The following is a 19,126-nucleotide window of genomic DNA, read 5'->3' as shown; positions in this document are numbered from 1 at the left end:
TGGAGGAACGAGAGGACGTGCAGCTGGAAGAGCAGGACCTCGAGCTGGCGCGCCGCGGTGTCATAGAACGGTAGTTGGCATTATGGGGGGATGTGCGGAGTGCGGGTGGGGTGGGGTGGGGTGGTGGTGGTGGTGGTGGTGGTGTGCGAAAGCGAGCGATCGAGGGGATCAGCGACGGACGACGGCGGGCATGCGCGCGCGAAGGACAGACGGAGCTGCTCACCGAGTCGATGATGTGCGTGCGCTGGGCATGGGACCGAATGCGCATGACATGTAGGATAGCGGTCGGCCACAGCTCAGCGCCCGCGTGCCCCACCCGCCGCCGCCTTGTTTGACCCTGTGTACACGCATCCGAGTCCATCCCGGGCCACGCGCCTCGGGTTCCGGCGCGCAGCACTCGCTCGCTCACGGACGTGCAGGACACCACGATACATATGTATTCTATGCAACACACGCCCGCAGCGAAAGCGAAATAAATAGCGTGACAACAAGAAGTACCGCCCCGTCCAGCTCATCGCGGCCCGCTGCCGTCGCGGCCATACGCAGGCGGGTGCGCCTCGGAACTCGGCGCAGGCAGAAGCGGCTCCGCCGGCCCCTCCTCCTCGTCGCTGCTCGCGCCCTCTCTCGACCTCGACCTCGTCTTCGCCGGCACAACGCTCGGATTATCACCTAGGCCGTCCTGCGCCCGCGCGTGCTCGTGCTCGGGTGCATCCTCCGCTACAACCCCGTCCCGATCTCTGTACGCGCTCGCATACTCCTCCGCCCCACTAACATCTTCCCTCCGCGGCGTCCACTCACCCCCACCCCCACCCTCACCATAATACCCGTCCGCGAGCCCCCCACGGTGCGCGCGCGCGTCCTCCTCGCCCACCTCGTCCTTCAGCGGCGCGCCCACCCGATCGTACCACGACTCGCCGTTCTCGTCCGTATACCGCACGTACCCGCCCATCAGCCCCACCCCGTCCCCGTCCCCGCCGTCGCTCGCCCCACGCACGTGCAGCGGCAGCCCCTCCGCGCGCGCCTTCATCTTCCGCTTCTCGTGCTTCACCTGGTGCACGTACCGCGTCGCCATGAACGCGCCGTCTGCCCGCCCGCACATTAGCCAGCCAAAAAAACATAAAGAAAACGCAACAGCCCGGACGCACAAAGCTCCAGCGCGAGCAAGCCCCCCGCCAGCCCGCCGTAGATCCCCGCCGCGAAGCGCAGCAGGCCCAAGCACTGCCCCTGCGCGCCCGCGTCCTCGATCGCGTCCTCGCACGCGCGCGTGGCCGCCGCGTGCTCCGCGTGCAGGATCACGTACAGGAAGTACGACGCGACGGCGAGGTTCACGAGGAAGTGCGCGTACAGCGCGTAGCAGTACGCCGTCACGAAGCTCTGCTTGCGCACCACCGCGCCGACGAAGCTGCGCGTGCGTGCGCGGCGGGGCGGGGGATGAGGCGATGTGAGACGGGCGGAAGCGGGGGGAACGAATGCGCGTGGGGCTCACCCGAGGATAGAGAGCAGCGCAAGCAGCGTCTCGACGAGCCCCGCGCCCACAAACGCCCCGCGCTCGCCCGCGTCCAGCGTCCGATTCGCTGCCCCACGCAACCGCGCGCCCCGTCAGCCTTAGCCCCCCTCCCAGTACCCGAGAGCCGAGACGACGCACCGGCGACCTCCCACCAGCAGATGACGGACAGCAGGCCCGAGACGAGCAGGTTCGCGAGCGACATCACGATCACGCCCACGCGCACGGGCAGGCAGCAGCAGAACCGGTGCCGCTCGAACACCCAGCGCCGCACCGCGCGCAGCGCCCCCTTTCCCTTTCCCCTCCCCTTTTGTTTCTCGCTCGCCATCGCCATCGCCATCGCCTCGATCTTCGTATGTTTCGTTTCGTTCGTTCGTTCGTTCGTTCGTTCGTTCGTGTCTCGTAGTTGAGTTGCTTTGGTATGCGGCTAGACGTGCGGACGCGCGCGCGCTGGTGGGCGGGGCTCGGTGCAGAAGGGTGTGTGATTGTTGTACAACGACAAGAGACGCTCGTGGGCGGAGGGCGGACAACAACAATAAGCAGCCTGGCGGCACGCGAGTCGGAGGGTGGGAGGGCAGCGCCTAATCGAGCCCCGAGGGTTCAGCTGGGTTCAGGCCTTGTCCGGCTCTGGCGTCGGCAGGGAACAGGACGTCTGTGGTGAATAGCACGCGCGCGGGCAGCCTGCGAGCGCGTTTTGTAGGCGCGGACGAGACGTGGGGGCGGTGCGGCGCAGGCTGCGCTGATCACCCCATTGCCCGAGCGCAAGCGCCAAGTTGACGCAACGCCCCCCGCCACTGCCCCGCCTCGACCTGCCGCCGGCACACGGGCTCGCGACTAGTAATAGATCGAGCACTCTCCATCCACCGTACATACAAAAACGAATAAAGCAGCCCATGCGACTCCCCGCTCCGCTTCCATCCCCCATCAATCAACGCATTTTACCGCAGGTAGCCCGCACGTCCCAAACAGGCATCCTCGCGCGCCGTAGATACCACGTTGCGCCGGGTACAGAACAGTAGTACATGCACCACGGCACAGCACCTGCTGTTTCAGGGTCTCGGCGCGCACATACATACAGTACTTCCACACATGCATACGCGTACACACGCACAGACGCTGCATGCACTCATTCGCTCAGAACGGCGCAGCCGCACCGCCCACACCGCCGCTTCCGACACCGCCTAGCGCTGCATGCCATTTGCTCGGGCACACCGGCCTCGCGCACGCCCTGATCGCAGGGCAGCTCCTGACGTTAGCAGAGGCTAGCACCCGCCACTACATGAGAACAGGAAACAGAACAAGAACATAAGCTTCCCGTCTCGCCTCGAAGCGACATACGAGTACTAGACGTGCACCTACGCGCACACACCACGCAGGAGCCTCGCCTGCGCGTACAACACCCTACAACACCTTCTCAAGCACATACAGTACAGCGTCCGACGGCTGCCGGCATCCCACCGACCGCGCACCCGCCGCATCCGCTGTGGGCACCGCCGCCTCCACCACGTCGGCCTCCACAACCGCCCGCACGCGCGGCGCGGCGCGGATGACGCGAGCAACAGCAGCGGCGACGGCGGTGCGCGGGATGTTGAAGCGCCCCGCGCCGTGCGAGCTCCGCGTCGTCGTGGTGTGCATCGGGCTGCGCGGAGCGTGCGTGCGTGCGGTCGGTCGGTCTGTCCGGCGAGCGAACGAGAGAGCCAGCGAGAAAAGCGAGACAAGGAGAGGACCGCGACCTAGCTGCAGTCTTTCACGACCGCCGTGTGCGCCGCGCGAAGAGACAGTGAAAAAACATCGATGCATTACGAACGCCGCACGCGCGCGACGGGGGAGCAGACGCATGAACGATAAACAAGAAAAGAAAACAGGGACAGGACACAAGCGTTCCGCTCCGCTCCGGCGCGCAGCCTCGCGCTTTTGCGCCACGCCTCGCCGCGTCCCGCACGCCGCTCACCCCGACCGCGCACTCATCACGGCGGCCGGCGCGGCGGCGACGGCTACGGCTCCACCGAACCTCTCCGCGCGCTTCCGCCTGCGCTCGGCCTCCTCTGCGTCAACCTCCTCTGCAGGCGGCGCCGCGCGCTTTGTGCCGCGCATGCGTTCGCGCCCACGCGGCGCACCAGCACCAGCGGCAGGGGCAGGGGCAGCCCCATTGGCAGAGGGTGCGGCGGGGATGCCGAAGCGCTCTGCGCGGGACTTGAGCTTGTTCGGGTCCTGTAGGCGTCGTCAGTGGCGCGGCGGGGGGATAAGCACAGAGGGGGGAGGAGATGGGGGCCACGCACGTCCAGCAAGGCAGCGGTAGTGGGCTGTGCCTTGCGCGAGCGGGTCGAGGCGGCGACGGCGGTGGGCACGGGCGCGGGCTGGACGAGCGGGATGTTGAAGCGCGCGGCGCGGGCCTTGCGCTTGGCGAGCTCTGCGTCGTAGTCCGCAGCCGGTTCAGATACGGGCGCGGACGCGGGGACAGCGTCTGACGGTGCCGCCGCCGCCGCTTTCGGCTGCGCGGGATCAGGGGGTGTGAGCGCGGTGCATACAGCGAGGGAGGGGGCGGGCGGGGGCGTAGGAGTGGCTCAGGCTTACGGGGTGGGGCGCAGGTGCTTTGGGCTTGGGCGGGGACGCGGGGGCGTCGTCGACGGAGGGGGTGGTGTCGTCGACGTTCCAGTCGACTCTGGGGTGCGTTAGAGGAAGGGGTGAGAGTGGGGAGAAGGATGGGGACGGGTGACGCACTCTTCTGGGGGCGCGAGCTGGTGGGGATGAGCGGAGGGACGCGGGAGGAGGAGGACGGAACGCACCAGGTCGTCGTTGCGCACGGGGAGCGGGGGGGCGGGCGCAGGCGAGGGGGCGGCGGCGGCGGCGAGGGGCGTCGATAGCGGGTGGGCGGGCTTGGACGCGGGCTTGGAGGCGGGCGGCGGGGGGGTGGGTGAGTATTTTTGTGCGTAGAGGTCGAGGGCGGCGGGGCTGGCGAGGACTTTCGCGATGAGGTCTGGCTTTGTGGCTTTTGCGGGGACGGGGACGGCTGCTTTTGCGAGGATGTCCTTGAGGTCGACGACCTTGAGGGCTTTGCTGGGGGGTGTTAGTCAGCCAGAGGGAGCGAGGGGCGCGAGGGGCGCGAGGAGCGCGAGGGTGCTCACAGCTTTGCGTCCATGGTGTCGTGTCGTGTGGTGCTGTGGTGCGGTGGGGGAAGCGAGCGAGTGAGACACGGGGGGGGGGCGTGGGAGAGCGGCGGGGCCACGTGACTTCCCGGGCTGTGAGTGGCTGGCAGCAGCGAGTTGCGAGGGATGGAGGGGATGGAGCCAATCATGGACGACGTCGTCGATCAGCTGTTCCCGTCCTACGCGCTCCCCCACCCAACACACTCCCACTCGCACCCGCCCTTCTTCCCACAGCAGCAGCACCCTCCGTCCCACCTCTACAACTTCTACCAGCGCAACCCCTCCGCAGTCCCCTCCCCCTCCCCGTCCCCCTCAGACCCCCCCGCACCCCCGTCCCACCCCGATGCCGCACCCACACCCACACCCGCACCCGCAGCCGCACCCGACCCCCCCTCCGCCGCCGTGACCGCCCACCGCCGCCCCCCCACAGACGACGGCCCCATCGACGACGAGCCCCTCTACGTCAACGCAAAGCAGTACTACCGCATCTTAAAGCGCCGCGTCGCACGCGCCCGCCTCGAGGAGGTACACAGGCTCTCGCGCCAGCGCAAGGTCCGCCCCGTCTCTCCCCCTCCGAAAAATAAAACAAATCACATACTTAAAAAATTTGATAGCCCTACCTCCATGAGTCCCGCCACAAACACGCCATGCGCCGCCCCCGCGGCCCCGGCGGGCGCTTCCTCACCGCAGACGAAATCGCTGCCCAAAAACTCGCCACCGACGGCCCTGCCCCCGGCCCCGGCCCCGCCCCCGGCCCCTCCGCCGCCGCGAACGGCTCTGCATCGCATATCCTGCGCCTCGTGGACGACGACGACGACGACGACCTCGACGACGCGGACGACGACGCGGGCGACAGCCCCGGCATGCTCGTCGACCCCGACCCCCGCCCCCTCCTGTCCCCCGTCCGCATCGAGCCCCCGCGTCACCCATCCCACCAGCTCCACCCCGTCCACCCCGCCCCGCAGCACCAGCAGCAGTACCACCCGCAGCAGCAGCACATCCAACAGCCCTTCCTGCTCACGCCCGTTCACCAGCCCGCGCCCGCGCCCCAGCCGCAGCCGTCTGCGCTCATGGGCGTCGGCGTCAACATGCCCTACCACCCCCTCTCGCACGCGCACCAGGGCGCCCCCCCGGCCCCCGGCGCGCACGCGCACGCGCTCTACGTCCCGGAGCCCCAGCACCACGGCATGCACACCCACGCGCACCCGCACGCACGGCACGCCGCGTCCGGCGGCAGCGCCCCGCCCCCGTCCACGTACGCCCAGCAACAGCAGCAGCAACAGCACCAACAACAACAACAGCAACAGCAAAACCACCTTCACCAACAGCAACAGCAGCAGCAGCACCAACAACAGCACCAACAAGCTCTCACGGCCGCACACAACGCGCAGATGCAGGCCCACGCCCAAGCGCAGGCAGCACAAGCCGCCCAGGCTGCTCAGGTCGCCCAAGCGCACGCCGCCCAGAACCAGAGCCCGTCCTCGTCCTCCGCATCCGCCGCGGCTGCAGCGGTCGCGGCCGCCGCGGGCATCCTGCGCTCGCCGTTCTCCGCGATGCAGATGCACCACGTCCCGCACCCCCACGCGCACGCGCGCCACCACCACTCGCGGCTCAACCGCGAGGAGGGGCTGTACGCCGCTGCCGCCGCCGCGGCTGCGGCTGCCGGCGGGGGCGGGGGCGGGGGTGGCCAACCGGGCGGGGGGGACGGCGCGAACGACGGCGCGGGTGGGGGCGGGAGGGCGTGACGCGTGCGGGCGCCCCCGGTCTGCTCGAGCTCGAAGCTCGACCTGGTTTTTCTCTCTGCATGTTTTATTCTCCATCTACTTTTCTTTGCGGTCCCGGGTCCTCGTTCGAGAAAAGCTCTGTTACGAATATATGCGCGCCAAAAGTGCTCCCCCCATCTCCCCCGTGCGCCGTGTCCGCCGCCCTACATACAGTACTATGCGTCCCGTCCCGTCCAGCCCCGCCTGTCCCGCCTGTCCTCGTGTGCATCCGTCCCTGTCTCTCGCTCGCTCGCTCGTTCGCCGAGGAGCCGTACATACTAATCACCCCACCGTCCGTCCCCCTAGACCGCCGTGCCGTATCGTGTCGCGCAGCACGCGTTACGAGCCCCCTCTACGGTCCCTGACTCCGACCAGCACTCGACCCCATCCCAGCACTATCCCAGCCTGCGAGCCGAGTTGCCGTCCCAGTGCGCCTCTGCGCCGCTCTGTACTTACAAATAACTTAAAATTGAGACTCGCTCGCGTGCGTGCGCGCGTAGGTATCATCATTATGCTCTAGTTATGCGCGGACCGAGGCTAAATGCCACGGCGTGTGAGTGTGAGTAAGTAGACGCGTACGCGGCAGCGGCGACGACGGTGCAACGAAGTAAATTGTAACAATAAAAAAGAGCATTAAAGCACAGAGCACGGAACAGACAGCCATCCATCCATCCATCCACCCATCCAGCCATCCAGCCAACCAGCCCACCACAAATCCACAGCGAGAGGCCCGACGAATCACAGTTCCACGTCCATCGCGTCCATGTCCACGTCCACATCCAAGTCCAAGTCCGCGTCCGCGCCCGCGTAGTACCCCGCCACACCCCCATCCTGGGGCAGCGTCCACCCCGCCGCGCCCCCCACCAGCCCATCCTCCTCCACATCCTCCACAATCCCGCCCCCATCCACCTCCTCCACCGCCCACCGCGCCTCCGCCTCCGCTTCCCCCGCACCCGCGTCCTCCAACCCACCGCGCGCCCCTGCCCCCGCGCCCGCTCCCGCGGCGCCGCGGAACAGCACCACCGCCTTCCCCGCGTCCGCCCACACGCCATGCTCCCGCCGGAGCGCCTCCACCACCGACGCCTCCGCCCCCGCCCCCACCCGCGCGCCAAACAATCGCGCGCCCCCAGCCCCCGTCCCGCGCAGGCGCTCCAGCACAGCGGGCGACACGATCGAGATCACATCCTCCCCGCCCCCGCCGCCGTTCCGCCGACTGCTCTCCCCGTCCCTATCGTCCTCCTCCTCTTCGTCAGACGCCGCGTCGAGGTCGGTCACGACGATACCTGCGCGCGCGACCCCACAAAGCCAGGTCAGCCTCTCCCCGCCAGAACCGGTGGAACCGAAACACTCACGATCGCGCTCGGGCTCGTACCACGACGACACGCCCATCTTCACGTCCGCGACCTCCGGCCGCCCCACCTCCGCCACCTCCTCATCTAGCGGCGACTCGACCGCGCTCGGGCGCAGGACCTGCACCGGCGCGCGCGTGGCAGCGGCGGGCACAGCAGCGAAGCCGGCCACAGGCGCAGGCATGGCCACAGACGCGGGCGCGGGCGCGTATGCCGATCCGTACACGTTTCGTTCCTGCGCGGGCGCGTGCACCGGCGCCAGCGGCGCCGGATACACGAACGACGGGCCAGGCGCGTGCGCGGGCTGCTGCTGGTAGGCGAGATACTCGGACGTGTATGGAGGGTGGTTCGAGTACTGCGCGAACGCCGACTCGGGGCTGGGCGAAGGCGTGGACGCGGGCGTGTGCACGGCGGAGGAGGAGGACATGCTGAGCGTGAGCCCCGCGAGGCCGCGCTCGAGGCCCGTGCACCTGCGCCGCTTGTGGTCCCGCCGCGTCGGCGTCGACGCGATCGGCAGCGCGTCGTCGACGTCGTCGGGGGACTGTTTTCGCTTGAGCGAGTTCATTTTGAACCACGGATGGTGTGCAGGCTGCGCCCAGGTAGTCATCGTGGCTGGTGGTGGCTGGTGATGAGTCGCAGAGTATATGTGTGGGAGCAGAGTGTGCACTTTCGCTGCGGGCAAGCGTCTCGCTGTTCCTTATAATAGTTATGGGACTTTCCCCGAGCAGCCTGGTGAACATTCCAGAACAAGCGGCAAAGTCTCGCCACGTGCTCCGCCCTGCCGCTTCCGGAGTGTCATCGGACGCACACAAGTGTTCTACGTGAGCGCTACGTTCCCCAGGGCAGCAAAGTCCTCACACCGATCCAACGGGTCCGCGATGCATGATGTTGTATTTCAGCGTGGGGGCATACGGAGCATATGGCAATGAAATTGCGACAGGAGAACTCGAGACGATAAAAACACAACATATCTGAGGACCATCCACCGATCCTCCGTCCAACAAAGCAGGCGTTTAACCGCGCTTTTTCGACACACCGACGGTCTTCCCGCGACGGCCTGACACGTGGCAAATGCCCTCAGCAAGCGTACTTCGACTGTGCCAAAAAAAAACAAAAAAGATGCTCACCGGTGGTCTTCGTGTGCTGACCCCTGACGCGGAGGCCCCACGAGTGCCGCAGACCACGATGCGCCCGGATCTTCTTCAACCGCTCGAGATCGTCACGGAGCTTCGAGTCAACACCGTTGGACAGGACCTGCGAGTTCTTGCCGTCGACGATATCCCGCTGCCTGTTCAGGAACCATGTTGGGATCTTGAACTGCGTGGGGTTTTGGATGATGGTCACGAGCCGCTCGAGCTCATCGGAGTTCAACTCGCCGGCACTGGAGATTTGTGGAAAGAGGAGGAGGTTGAGGAACTCTGGGAAAAGATAAAGCATATCGAGCAGGGCGGAATTCGGCGTACCGCTTGTTGAGATCAACATCGGCCTTCTTGCAGACCAAGTTGGAGTAACGGCGACCGACACCCTTGATCTCCGTCAGGGCATACATGATTTTGCGTTTACCGTCGACATTGGTGTTGAGCAGACGGAGAATGTGCTGCAGATCGAACCGGATTGACACCTAGTTTAAGCGGACTGAGACGCGTAGATGCGCACCTGGAATTGTTGATGGGCCTCAGGGAGAACAAGCGACATGGCGGAGGAAGAGGAGGTGGGCGAGTCTGTGCGTTGGATAGGTCAGTACACCGTGTCTGCATACGTACGGCGCATCCAGTAATCATCCTCCCCATCCATCCCAAAGTACCCCTTTTAGCTCGTTCAAAATGCCACCCAGCGAGTCCAATCGTCCCATCCACGAGCCTGGATGCACCATATTACCATGAAAGGGCTCACCTTGCTGAAAAGTTGTCGTTCGGCGCAGTTGTCGACCTCGGTACTGATGTCCGTGCGTTGCAGCCGAGCGCTCGGACTTCAATCTTCTCACGCACCAACCTGGGTCCATGGACCCGATCAATGCAGTCACTGTTCAATTTTACTACTCACTCTATGCAGTCGCAAACAAATGCACCCATTATTTGAGTCTAGAATAGTTGTGTATATAGATGCCCAAAAAACAACACTACGCTACATTCGAAAACCTCAAAGCAATCATACAAAGCAAAACCTACACGAACTACTATGGCTTGATCTCGTTGAAGTATTGCTCCGCGGCAGTCAGCGCATCTTGCACCTTGTCGAGGTTAGAGCCGACGCCCTGAGCACCCTCTTCCTTGCCACCAGCCTAGTCGTCGTATGTCGTGAGCAAGGTTTTAATCGAAGGAGCGATTCATGCACTGACCTTTCCGCCGAGTATCTCCGTGACCTTGGAGGCCCAAGTGCGGGCATCCACTCCCTTGGACCGGAATGCCTCGGGTACATGGTTGACGTGGGCAACCTTCTGTGCGTCAGTGTCGACACTGAACACGTAGACCGCTTTCCCTAGTTTTTTGGCCTGAAGAACGACGGCTTGAAGGATCTGTGATCGTGGTGTGTGAGGAACGCGTGATGAAGAGGAGAGACACGAAACTAATGACCTTGGAGTTTCCTTGCACATCAAGGACAGCGAAGTAGCCTGTTGCGTTGGGCTTTTCTTCAAAGTACCGAATGACACCGTCGACCGCCTAATGGAGATGTTCATGCGACAGAAACGTGGGCGGTGAGGACAGTGACGTACGGCTTTACTCGCGGCAGCTTCCTTCTCCTTCACTTCCTTATCAAACGCTTTACGGAGGGTGGTCAAACGGTCCTTCAATTCTGACTTGACGAGGATAGAAATGTCGGCTTGACCGATTTCCTTGAAGTAGAGATGAGCGACACCACACCGATTCATAAGGCGCAGACATACCACGCTGAGCTCCTTCAGACCAGCATCCTTGGCCTTGCCAGAGGACTGCTCAACCTGCTGCAGCCTGGACTTGAAAGTCTCCGCCTGTCTGACCACATCGTGCGCCTCGTGACCGGTAACCGCAACAATCCGACGAATGCCCTTCGCGATGCCTGACTCCTCGATGAGGACGAACTGCTTGATATCTCCAGTCCGAGCCACGTGCCTAGAGACAGTCAGAACGAATCGCGTATATGTTTCGAACAGACTTACGTTCCGCCACAGAACTCGACGCTCGTACCGCGCCACTTTGGGTTCTCGATGTCCCGAGCCATTTCAGCAACATCGTATTCGAGAGTGACTACGCGCACGGGGTCTGGGTATGACTCGCCGAAAACTGCACGCAGACCAGGGATCTTTTGAGCAGTTTTGAGATCCAGCTCCTGGCTGAACACCTTGACGTTCTTCTTGATCCAGTCGTTGCTCATAGATTCGATTTTGGCGAGTTCCGGAAGGGCGATCTGCGCCTTGTGGGAGAAGTCAAACCGCAGCTTCGTCGGGGCAACGAGAGAACCCTTCTGGTCGATGTGGTCACCAAGGACTTCACGCAAGCAGAAGTTCAGAATGTGCGTGGCGGTATGGTTGTTGCGTAGAGGCCACCGGCGTAACTGTAGAATGTACAACGAAGAAGGGCGTTGGTTGAATGTACGAAACGTCGTAACGAAAGGCTTGCCTCATCATATGAAGAAAGCACAGCATTTCCGACGTCCAGCTGACCGTATTTCAGATGCCCTATGTGGAGGACATAACCGTTGAAAACCTGGACATTGGTTACTTCAAAGTCTGCGACGCCGTCGATGACGATGTTTCCGGTGTCATACTCCTGTCCACCTGCCTCCGCATAGAAGCTGGTTCGATCGAGGATGACTCCAAACGTAGAGTCAGATGATACGCCAGACGTCGAATTGATGAATGCCTTGTTGTAGTAGATGGCCTTGATGGTAGCATCAGTGTTGCCGGTTGCTGATCAAGACGACAAATCAGAATTAGGGAGTCAAGGTCAAGACAACAACCATACGAACAGAACTTAGGCGAATCGTCGGTTTTGGGCACGTCGGCATTCTTCTCCAGTGCTGCTATATCATGCACATCGAGGCGGACTACGTCCTTCGTGCCCTTCTTCAGAGACGCTTTGCTAGCTTCCTTGGACTGAGCTTGTGCCTCGATGAACTCCTCTTCGTTCACTGTCAGGCCAAGCTCCTCGGCCATGATACGAGTAAGATCGACGGGGAATCCATATGTGTCATACAAGCGCCAGACGTCCTTTCCATTTAGTTGCGTCGAGCCTCGTTCCCGAGCATTCGCAGCATACTGCTCGAATAGTTTCTCGCCCCGATCTAGGGTGCGAGAGAACGATTCCTCCTCTTCATCCAAAATCTCTTTCAGGTCGTCCACCTTTTTCGTGAGCTCAGGAAACACGCCTCCCTGTGACAATTGAGGCTCAAGATACGATGATATGAAAACAATAGGGCTCACCAATTGCTCGACGACGACAGGCATCAAAGATGAGAAGAAGGAACCGATCGTGACGCCCAACTTTTTGCGAGCGTATCGTGAGCCTCTACGAAGAATTCGCCGGAGCACATATCCCCGTCCAACATTGTTCGGAACACCTCCATCGCTCAGAGCGAAGGTTAGTGTACGGACATGGTCTGCAACAACGCGATAGGCGGTATCAATGCCGTCGGCATCCTCTGCTCCAAACGTTCCTCGGTATTCACGAACTCCCGTAAGCTCCTGAATCTTGGCGAAGATAGGAGAGAAAACGTCGGTGTCGTAGTTTGATCTCTTGTCTTGGATGACTGACACAAGTCGTTCATAGCCCAAGCCTGTGTCAACGTGCTTGGCAGGTAGAGGTCTCAAAGAGCCATCGTCTTCCCTGTTGAATTGGATGAAAACGTTGTTCCAGATTTCGAGTACGTCAGGATCATCTTGGTTCACGAGATGCGCCGCGTTGCGACCGCCGATCCGGTCATAGTGGATCTCACTGATAGAGGAGCATTGATGAGAGGTTGGACAGCGAAGGAAACAAATGAAGTAACCTGCATGGCCCGCAGGGACCTGTGCTACCCATTTCTACGAAGAATATGGTAAGGGCTTGCATCGGGTATGCCGAAAGACAACGTACCCCAAAAGTTATCTTTCGCGTTGCCAGGAAGAATGTGATCTTCGAGAACACCCTGCTTTATCCAGTATTCGCGAACTTCAAGATCTGGCTCAAGGCCATTCTTGGCGTCGCCCTCAAAATAGGTGACATACAGTCTGTCCTTGGGAAGTTTGTAGACCTCGGTTAGGAGCTCCCAAGAGTAATGAACTGCTTCTTTCTGAGGGGGTACAAGATCAGTTCGCGCCTGTAAGGCGATCGAGAGAGAGAGCTGCAATTACCTTGAAGTAATCCCCGAACGACCAGTTGCCTAACATCTCGAAAAAGGTGTGGTGATACGAGTCCTTGCCGACATCGTCCAGATCTACGCATCACATGGATAAAGATATATGTCCTTTAGCGAATAGAATCATAGACTGACCATTGTGCTTTCCCCCTGCCCTGATGCACTTTTGACTATTATATGCACGCTTTAACTTTGAAAGATCGGAATGAGGATCCACCGTGCCGAGGAAGATTGGCTTGTACTTAAGATACGAGACATCAGCGAGAGTCAAAACATAGCACCCCGTACGTGCTTACTTGGTTCATGCCGGCATTAGCGAATAAGAGCGTTGGGTCCTCATATGGGATCGTAGACGATGAAGGCACAAAAGTGTGTTCCTTCGCCTGGAAATAATCGAAAAACTCTTGACGGATCCTGGATGCCGTCCACGATTTCTGATCTGATGGGCCTGTCGTGTTGGCCATGGTCGATAAGCGTCTGTAAGGAGAGCGATGGGCGAGATGCAGCACTGAGCGGAAAGCTGCTCGCATTCTCGACTCGAGTCAGTGAAGGAAAGTCACGTGTAAGTGTCTTCGTGACGCGTCCACGTGACATGCCTTACGCGTGTTGGTCGTGTGGCGGCTAGCTTCTCGAGTTGAACCAACCGTCTTGATTTCGGTCATCTATCGCATAGACACATTCCGCTGGAGCTCCTTCTCACCTTTTATGCCTCCGAAAATTCCACAAATCATAAAGGTACGAGGGTATCTCTTGCTCTTCTATCCAACTGCTAAATCATTTCTACAGTGTGATTCCGAGTGGGATCTCAAACTTAAAATCGATGATATACAAACCGACCTATTGAGGCTGGAGACCGAGGAAAGCTGGGAGCGTATTGCAACTGCTCTCCTGAAACTATCTGCTCTTGCGAACGGTGGTGCCTGCGAGTTCCCCACTGCCTTTACATCGGCTCTCCGTCCTCTTTCGCGAGCAGTCACAAGCGCAGCTTCTTCAGAACGCACCCGTCTCTCTGCTGCATCTATTCAGTTTATCTGTGCCGCAGCCATGGGGTTAGGGAAGGCGTTCGAGCCTTTACTCCCCCTCTACTTCCCCACCCTCCTATCTCTCTGTGCTCGCCCCAACAAAGTATTCATAGCCCGCGCCAAGACTGGTATAGCTACCATCATTGAGCAGACACAGCTCCCTGCTATCCTCTCCTTTCTAATCGAACCACTCAAGGATAAGTCAGTCTCTCTGAGGTTGATTGCCATTGAGGGCCTGCTAGCTTGCCTCAATTGCTTTAACCCTCCAGACCTGGAGAAGGAGTCTCGTGCTCGTGAGATAGAGACTGCCATCAAGATCACCGCCCAAGATGCTAGTGGTGATGTTCGAAAAGTAAGCAAACAGGTGTTTGGTGCATACAAGATCCTCCTTCCAAATCGGGTGGACAGGTCAGTGGATCCGTCGTCTGATGGTTTCTGGCTTTCTCAAGTTTGCCACCTGTTTTCAGTTTTGCTGCCCCACTTTCCCCCACAGCAAGGAAATATCTTGATATCAAGCCGAAGCCTCTGACGACGGTGCCGACACTTCCCCGACCAGAATCATCTCAGTCGATACGATCGAGATCTACTTCAACATCTGTGCGACCCGCCTCATCTCTTGCCATGGTAGCCAAGCACGTAGAACCTCCGCCTCGGACAGGTCACACATCATCTCGTACACGCACCACATCGACATCATCAGCCGTCTCGCAAGCGTCCGATACACATTCCACCAGCTCTGCAACAAATAGACCCACGTTCTCTCGACGCGCGGATTCCCGCAACGAAGCTCGCAAGATTGCGACAGAGAAGCATACGGCTGAGCGACGGGCAATGCCCCCGCCCGCACTTCCTTCATCTAATGCTATGAAACGCTCGCAATCGGCGCATCAAATTCCATCAAGACCTCCTGATCGAGTTACAGCCAGGCCTGTCAGTGCTCAATTATCAACCTCACAACCTGCACCAGCTGCAGGACCGTCTACAGGCGCGCAGCCTCAACGTACCGAATCCGAAAGCGCACTATCGGGTCCTTCGAGAGCTACGAATTCCACAGAACTACTTCCACGCCAAAAGACCACTAGTGGGCCTATCAGACCTGCACAAGACCTTGTGGTGCCAGGGCCGCCGGTGAAGGAACGTCCTACAGGTGGTGCGAGAAGAGTGCCGCTTCCTCCTCAAACGCAGCCAGTCCAAGTCCAGCCGCGCAAATTGATACCGGACTCACGAAGACCCGTGACGGACAAACCGCAGCAAGCACCAAACGCACGAAAACCAGTTGCAGACATACCGAAAGGAGGCGCTACCGCGTCAACCGCGAAGTACGCCTGCATTTCGGTGCCTCACTCATAAATTAAGCTGATTTTCGTTTCATAGACTCGTTACTGCAAGGAAACCTCCTATCCCCGAGCTATCGAGGTCTGTATCTAGTGTAGAACCCCGTGGCACCTCCGTGCTTTCTCGATCTCAATCAAGCAGCACCGCTCTGGCATCTTCTACCTCATCTTCCAAAGCACAGACTGCTTCCACACGTGGCGGTGGTGTCATGAAGCCCACGGTTTCCCAGCTAGCTCGCGTGAAAGCAACTGTAGCGGCCCGAAAGCCGTCGGTAATGGATCCGAAGACGAGAACAAAAAGAATTGCCAGCGCGACGAAGGCTTTGGCAGTTTCTTCAGTCAAGTCCAAGATTGCGAGCAAGCGAGTGGTATCGGCCAGCCACAAAGAAGTGGAGAAGAAGGATACACGAGTCATAGCAGTCAGCGACAATGTCTCGCACGCGACAACACCTATCTCAGCGCCACTTCCCCTTGGTTCTGAAGAAACTGCTCTTCCCACAGGTGATCTCTCTTCTACCCCCGTGCAACCGGTGCACGAAGAAACCGCTCCAAATGCTCCCTCGCAAGACCTGCTGCCTGTTCCGTTACTTGCATCTCCACTTACTGCATCTCCACCGTCGCCTAAAGCATCCGCGCCGTCTGAACCATTGACTGCCACGTCTCCCATGTCACCAGAAACCGATCAGACACCTACCCAACGGAAAGCTTCCGTAAAGGGTATCTTCTCATCGGATCCTAGCGTGCTTATGCGAGGAACACCGATCTCCAGCCTCGTGTCTTCAATCCAACAGGGCTTCATGTTCACCCCACATTCACCCTTGTCACCACCACAATCTTATGCTCGCTCCGGCCCAGACTTTGGTGACATCACCGAATGCTGGTCCCCTCCCACCTGGCCGACCCATATGATGGGCGACATCAGTACCATTGGGTCTGCAGAGGGATTGGGATTCGACGTGATGATGGAAAGCACCCCCAAACAGGCACCGGTGGAGCGGCGGAGGGCACTGCTCACGGTTGATAACAACCAATAATGTGATAAAATGTTCCGCTATCCGCTGCGTCATACCATTACTTCTGTATGGCAGTCTCTACCTTCATTCCTCTCATAGCTAAGCAACTGACTGAAATGCATCGCACGACCAGATTTCTGACTTCACACTGCGCTTGTGAACACTTTACTTATGATCGGATGACGTCGGGCTATGGTTGTATCTTCGCGGTAGATTATGAGAATGTAATGATATTTCAAAACGAAAGTCGTTTGGCCAGTGAGGTAATCGCTCCAACCAATTGCAATGAGATGTTTGTAGAGACCCAATCGTTTCGCCATCGACTCTTTATCAGTCTGCTGAGGAGACTGTTGGCAATTTTGACGCAACCATCAACCATGCACGGGACCTAACCCGAGCTGGGAGTGAGGAAATCTTGACGCAATTATAGAGTAAACGGTCATTACCAGGCATGATATCTTATCAGAGACATTACAAGGCTACGTAGTCGAGGAGTATGCACCATATGGTAATGAGATTACGGCAAAACTATGTTCACCTCTATATGATGGTTGCATTTGCCCCCGCTGTCACAAGCCCAGTTGATCGTTTCGCAATAACCTTGAGAACCCCCCCCTCCCCCCGGTTTCTTCCCCCGTGAAATCCCCATGGCAGTCCTTGCGGGGCCGTGCACTCATCTGTTCCTCACTAGATACTTCTCCGGCACAAGTTGGGAATGGAGAAGAAACGCAGTCAGGGATGTGGGATAGGAGATGATTCGTAGTCGACAATTGAGAACCAAAGAAAGGGGGCATAGCGGAGGTGGAGGGCCGCAGAAAAAGACGCTGGCTTCAACATTCGTCGGCCCATATGCACGGAAGCATGAGGCGGAAGAAAGAGACAAACCTTTACGGTCGTAAATGTTGCTCTCAAGCTGACCGGGTCGTACGGTAGAAGTCGGCGTGCCTGAATCTCTTCTTGATCTGCTTCAGGAGGTACCACCCAGGGGTGCAGTACGTAACATGGTTGCTGGTTGAGCCGCCTTTGTTGTGTCCAGAGTGGAGTTGGCCGACGATGCGAGCTTGACCGTTCTTCGTGTGCCAGACAAGGGAGCCCGAGTCTCCTTTAGCGGAGAAGACTTCGACACACTTGACGCCCGAGTTGTAGATACCGAGCTCGACGGACTCGATGCCAACTTCATTCCGAGTAAACAAAACTAGGCCGGCGTAACGTCCGACGGTGAGGTCGGTAGCGTTACCGTCTTTGCCGACGATAAGGCAGCGCTAGCGTTCGCTGTCGAATTCGGCAGAGTTGGCGAGGTCCTCTTTCGAGGCGCAGCCCTCGATCCGGAGCTTTCTCTCCTCGGGAAACTTGAAACGTAGTTGGAGCACTACCGAGAGGATATAACATATGTGTAAGGTCTTGAGGTGAATACTTGGACCCTGAATAAAGTTATTTTCGTCTGATGAGGTAAATACGAGAAAGAAAAGTCGAGACTCACCGAGATCAACGACGTTGTCCCTCAAACTGATCCTTGACCTTCGCCTCAACAGCCAAGAACGCAGCCGTCCGAGGTATATCGTGTGTCGTCTTCGTCGACCGTGATGGCTTCAGCATATTGGACGTGTCCAATGTTGCGGTGGAGCTTGATGTTTGACCATTCCTTCGTGACTTGATCGTAGAGGGCCTCGAGATCGGCGATAGCTTCGTTCTCGTCGTCCAATTTGCTTCGAATCCGCAGCATCTCTCTCGCGTCCTCCCGGTTCTGCCCCTCCTGTGCCTGCAGTTCGACGATATCTCGGGCCCAAAGGTCTGCGAGAATGCCATGATCAGCAATGGCCTTTGTGATGTCGAGGCTGCGCTGGAATCGACGAATTCCGCAAAGGCGAACGTAGTCCATGGGTGTGCCGCCTCTGTGCTCATAATCGACGTTAGTGTGCTTGCGCAGGACGTGACAGTTGCTGACGCCATAAACCTTGTTGCTAGGGTTGCCGTCCTTGTCTTTATTTTCGTGGAACCAGAGGGTAAGAGTGCCCTCCTCCATTTCTTCATTCGCAAGGAGAACGCCGAGGAGAGCAGTGAGGAAGTGACCTACGTGATGAGTGGCGTTGCCGCTGCCGACATGGCGCATAAGGGGAGGCCTGCCAACCTCTGCGGGACCGCCTCGCGCCATTCCACAACAGCATCCTCGACTCCGTTCTTCAGCAGGAGCTTAAGGATCTCTTGGGAGACATCGTGGGCGGTATTGGGGGAAGTAGAGCCGAGAATGATGCCGACCCAGATGACGACGGGGCCGAGACTCCCCTTCGCCTCCTCTCCCGGCGGCCCCTGAGTGAAGAAGCGGGCAGGGCCGACCTGGGCCGACGGACGACCAGTGGATCTCGTATGCCTTGATCAGGTCACGAATATGGGGACCAACAGCGTCCCAGACATCATTGAGCGGGGTGTCGAAGACTCCGCGGAGCGACTTGACGGGGACGTGGGCGTGTCTGCCGACGGGCTTGGGAAAGGGCGTAGTGAGGAAGTCCGAACGGTAAACGAGGTCCGGGTAGTCGCCGTCCCCAGTGATGCCGTTATAATAGGACGTCCTCTCGTAGGCGTCAGGGCCGTGCTCGGAGACAACGGTGGCGTCGCCGGCGAAGGTGAGGGTGGAGGGATTGGACGACATAATAGACAGGTCTAGGTAGCGCGATGATGGCAGCG

The 19,126-nt window shown here is 59.6% G+C and overlaps 9 protein-coding genes across 9 annotated transcripts; 3 read left to right on the top strand and 6 right to left on the bottom strand.

Moving 5' to 3' along the window:
* Positions 1-511: 511 nt before the first annotated feature.
* HETIRDRAFT_101844 (uncharacterized protein) lies at positions 512-1,844 on the bottom strand (the record flags this gene model as incomplete). The annotated part of the gene is made up of 4 exons (XM_009549150.1): positions 512-1,083; positions 1,146-1,402; positions 1,487-1,574; positions 1,646-1,844. 4 exons carry the CDS (start codon positions 1,842-1,844, stop codon positions 512-514), a joined length of 1,116 nt encoding a protein of 371 aa, XP_009547445.1.
* Positions 1,845-2,905: 1,061 nt separating this feature from the next.
* On the bottom strand, positions 2,906-4,102 carry HETIRDRAFT_476431 (uncharacterized protein; the record flags this gene model as incomplete). Its single annotated transcript, XM_009549149.1, has 3 exons — positions 4,079-4,102; positions 3,784-3,996; positions 2,906-3,715 (listed from the first exon to the last, which is right to left on the bottom strand). Exon 3 carries the CDS (start codon positions 3,341-3,343, stop codon positions 2,906-2,908), a length of 438 nt encoding a protein of 145 aa, XP_009547444.1. The 5' UTR covers positions 3,344-3,715; positions 3,784-3,996; positions 4,079-4,102.
* A 977-nt stretch (positions 4,103-5,079) lies between these two features.
* On the top strand, positions 5,080-5,360 carry HETIRDRAFT_248206 (uncharacterized protein; the record flags this gene model as incomplete). The annotated part of the gene is made up of 2 exons (XM_009549148.1): positions 5,080-5,202; positions 5,265-5,360. Coding segments are annotated over 2 exons (219 nt in total), but the record flags the coding sequence as incomplete, so codon positions are not given.
* Positions 5,361-8,187: 2,827 nt separating this feature from the next.
* HETIRDRAFT_101840 (uncharacterized protein) lies at positions 8,188-8,369 on the bottom strand (the record flags this gene model as incomplete). Its single annotated transcript, XM_009549147.1, has 1 exon — positions 8,188-8,369. A coding segment is annotated over one exon (182 nt), but the record flags the coding sequence as incomplete, so codon positions are not given.
* Positions 8,370-8,775: 406 nt separating this feature from the next.
* HETIRDRAFT_320181 (uncharacterized protein) lies at positions 8,776-9,457 on the bottom strand (the record flags this gene model as incomplete). The annotated part of the gene is made up of 4 exons (XM_009549146.1): positions 8,776-8,819; positions 8,890-9,143; positions 9,226-9,359; positions 9,419-9,457. 4 exons carry the CDS (start codon positions 9,455-9,457, stop codon positions 8,776-8,778), a joined length of 471 nt encoding a protein of 156 aa, XP_009547441.1.
* A 382-nt stretch (positions 9,458-9,839) lies between these two features.
* On the bottom strand, positions 9,840-13,575 carry HETIRDRAFT_476425 (uncharacterized protein). The gene is made up of 14 exons (XM_009549145.1): positions 13,372-13,575; positions 13,211-13,316; positions 13,071-13,153; positions 12,814-13,009; positions 12,728-12,761; positions 12,162-12,672; positions 11,708-12,110; positions 11,359-11,648; positions 10,899-11,293; positions 10,647-10,851; positions 10,476-10,595; positions 10,336-10,422; positions 10,101-10,277; positions 9,840-10,043 (listed from the first exon to the last, which is right to left on the bottom strand). The coding sequence occupies exons 1-14, from the start codon at positions 13,537-13,539 to the stop codon at positions 9,939-9,941; spliced, it is 2,880 nt and encodes a 959-aa protein (XP_009547440.1). The 5' UTR covers positions 13,540-13,575; the 3' UTR covers positions 9,840-9,938.
* A 427-nt stretch (positions 13,576-14,002) lies between these two features.
* Positions 14,003-14,512, top strand: HETIRDRAFT_247238 (uncharacterized protein; the record flags this gene model as incomplete). Its single annotated transcript, XM_009549144.1, has 1 exon — positions 14,003-14,512. A coding segment is annotated over one exon (510 nt), but the record flags the coding sequence as incomplete, so codon positions are not given.
* A 959-nt stretch (positions 14,513-15,471) lies between these two features.
* On the top strand, positions 15,472-16,687 carry HETIRDRAFT_150552 (uncharacterized protein). Its single transcript, XM_009549143.1, has 2 exons — positions 15,472-16,510; positions 16,578-16,687. The coding sequence occupies exon 1, from the start codon at positions 15,641-15,643 to the stop codon at positions 16,463-16,465; it is 825 nt and encodes a 274-aa protein (XP_009547438.1). The 5' UTR covers positions 15,472-15,640; the 3' UTR covers positions 16,466-16,510; positions 16,578-16,687.
* A 665-nt stretch (positions 16,688-17,352) lies between these two features.
* On the bottom strand, positions 17,353-19,091 carry HETIRDRAFT_115919 (uncharacterized protein; the record flags this gene model as incomplete). Its single annotated transcript, XM_009549142.1, has 4 exons — positions 17,353-17,706; positions 17,985-18,537; positions 18,573-18,751; positions 18,789-19,091. 4 exons carry the CDS (start codon positions 19,089-19,091, stop codon positions 17,353-17,355), a joined length of 1,389 nt encoding a protein of 462 aa, XP_009547437.1.
* Positions 19,092-19,126: the final 35 nt, after the last annotated feature.

This window comes from Heterobasidion irregulare (genome assembly GCF_000320585.1).
Source record: "Heterobasidion irregulare TC 32-1 unplaced genomic scaffold scaffold_06, whole genome shotgun sequence".
NCBI classification, from domain to species: Eukaryota; Fungi; Basidiomycota; class Agaricomycetes; order Russulales; family Bondarzewiaceae; genus Heterobasidion; species Heterobasidion irregulare.
The sequence above is the reverse complement of the archived record's forward strand: the minus strand, read 5'-3'. Positions and strand labels throughout refer to the sequence as shown.

Coding starts and splice junctions, on each gene's coding strand:
- HETIRDRAFT_476425 (XM_009549145.1), bottom strand. CDS start 13,539: ATGGCCAACACGACAGGCCCATCAGATCAGAAATCGTGGACGGCATCC. Junction 12,762..12,813: donor CGCGAAAGATAACTTTTGGG/GTACGTTGTCTT, acceptor TATTCTTCGTAG/AAATGGGTAGCACAGGTCCC. Junction 12,673..12,727: donor GGTCCCTGCGGGCCATGCAG/GTTACTTCATTT, acceptor CTCCTCTATCAG/TGAGATCCACTATGACCGGA.
- HETIRDRAFT_150552 (XM_009549143.1), top strand. CDS start 15,641: ATGAAGCCCACGGTTTCCCAGCTAGCTCGCGTGAAAGCAACTGTAGCG.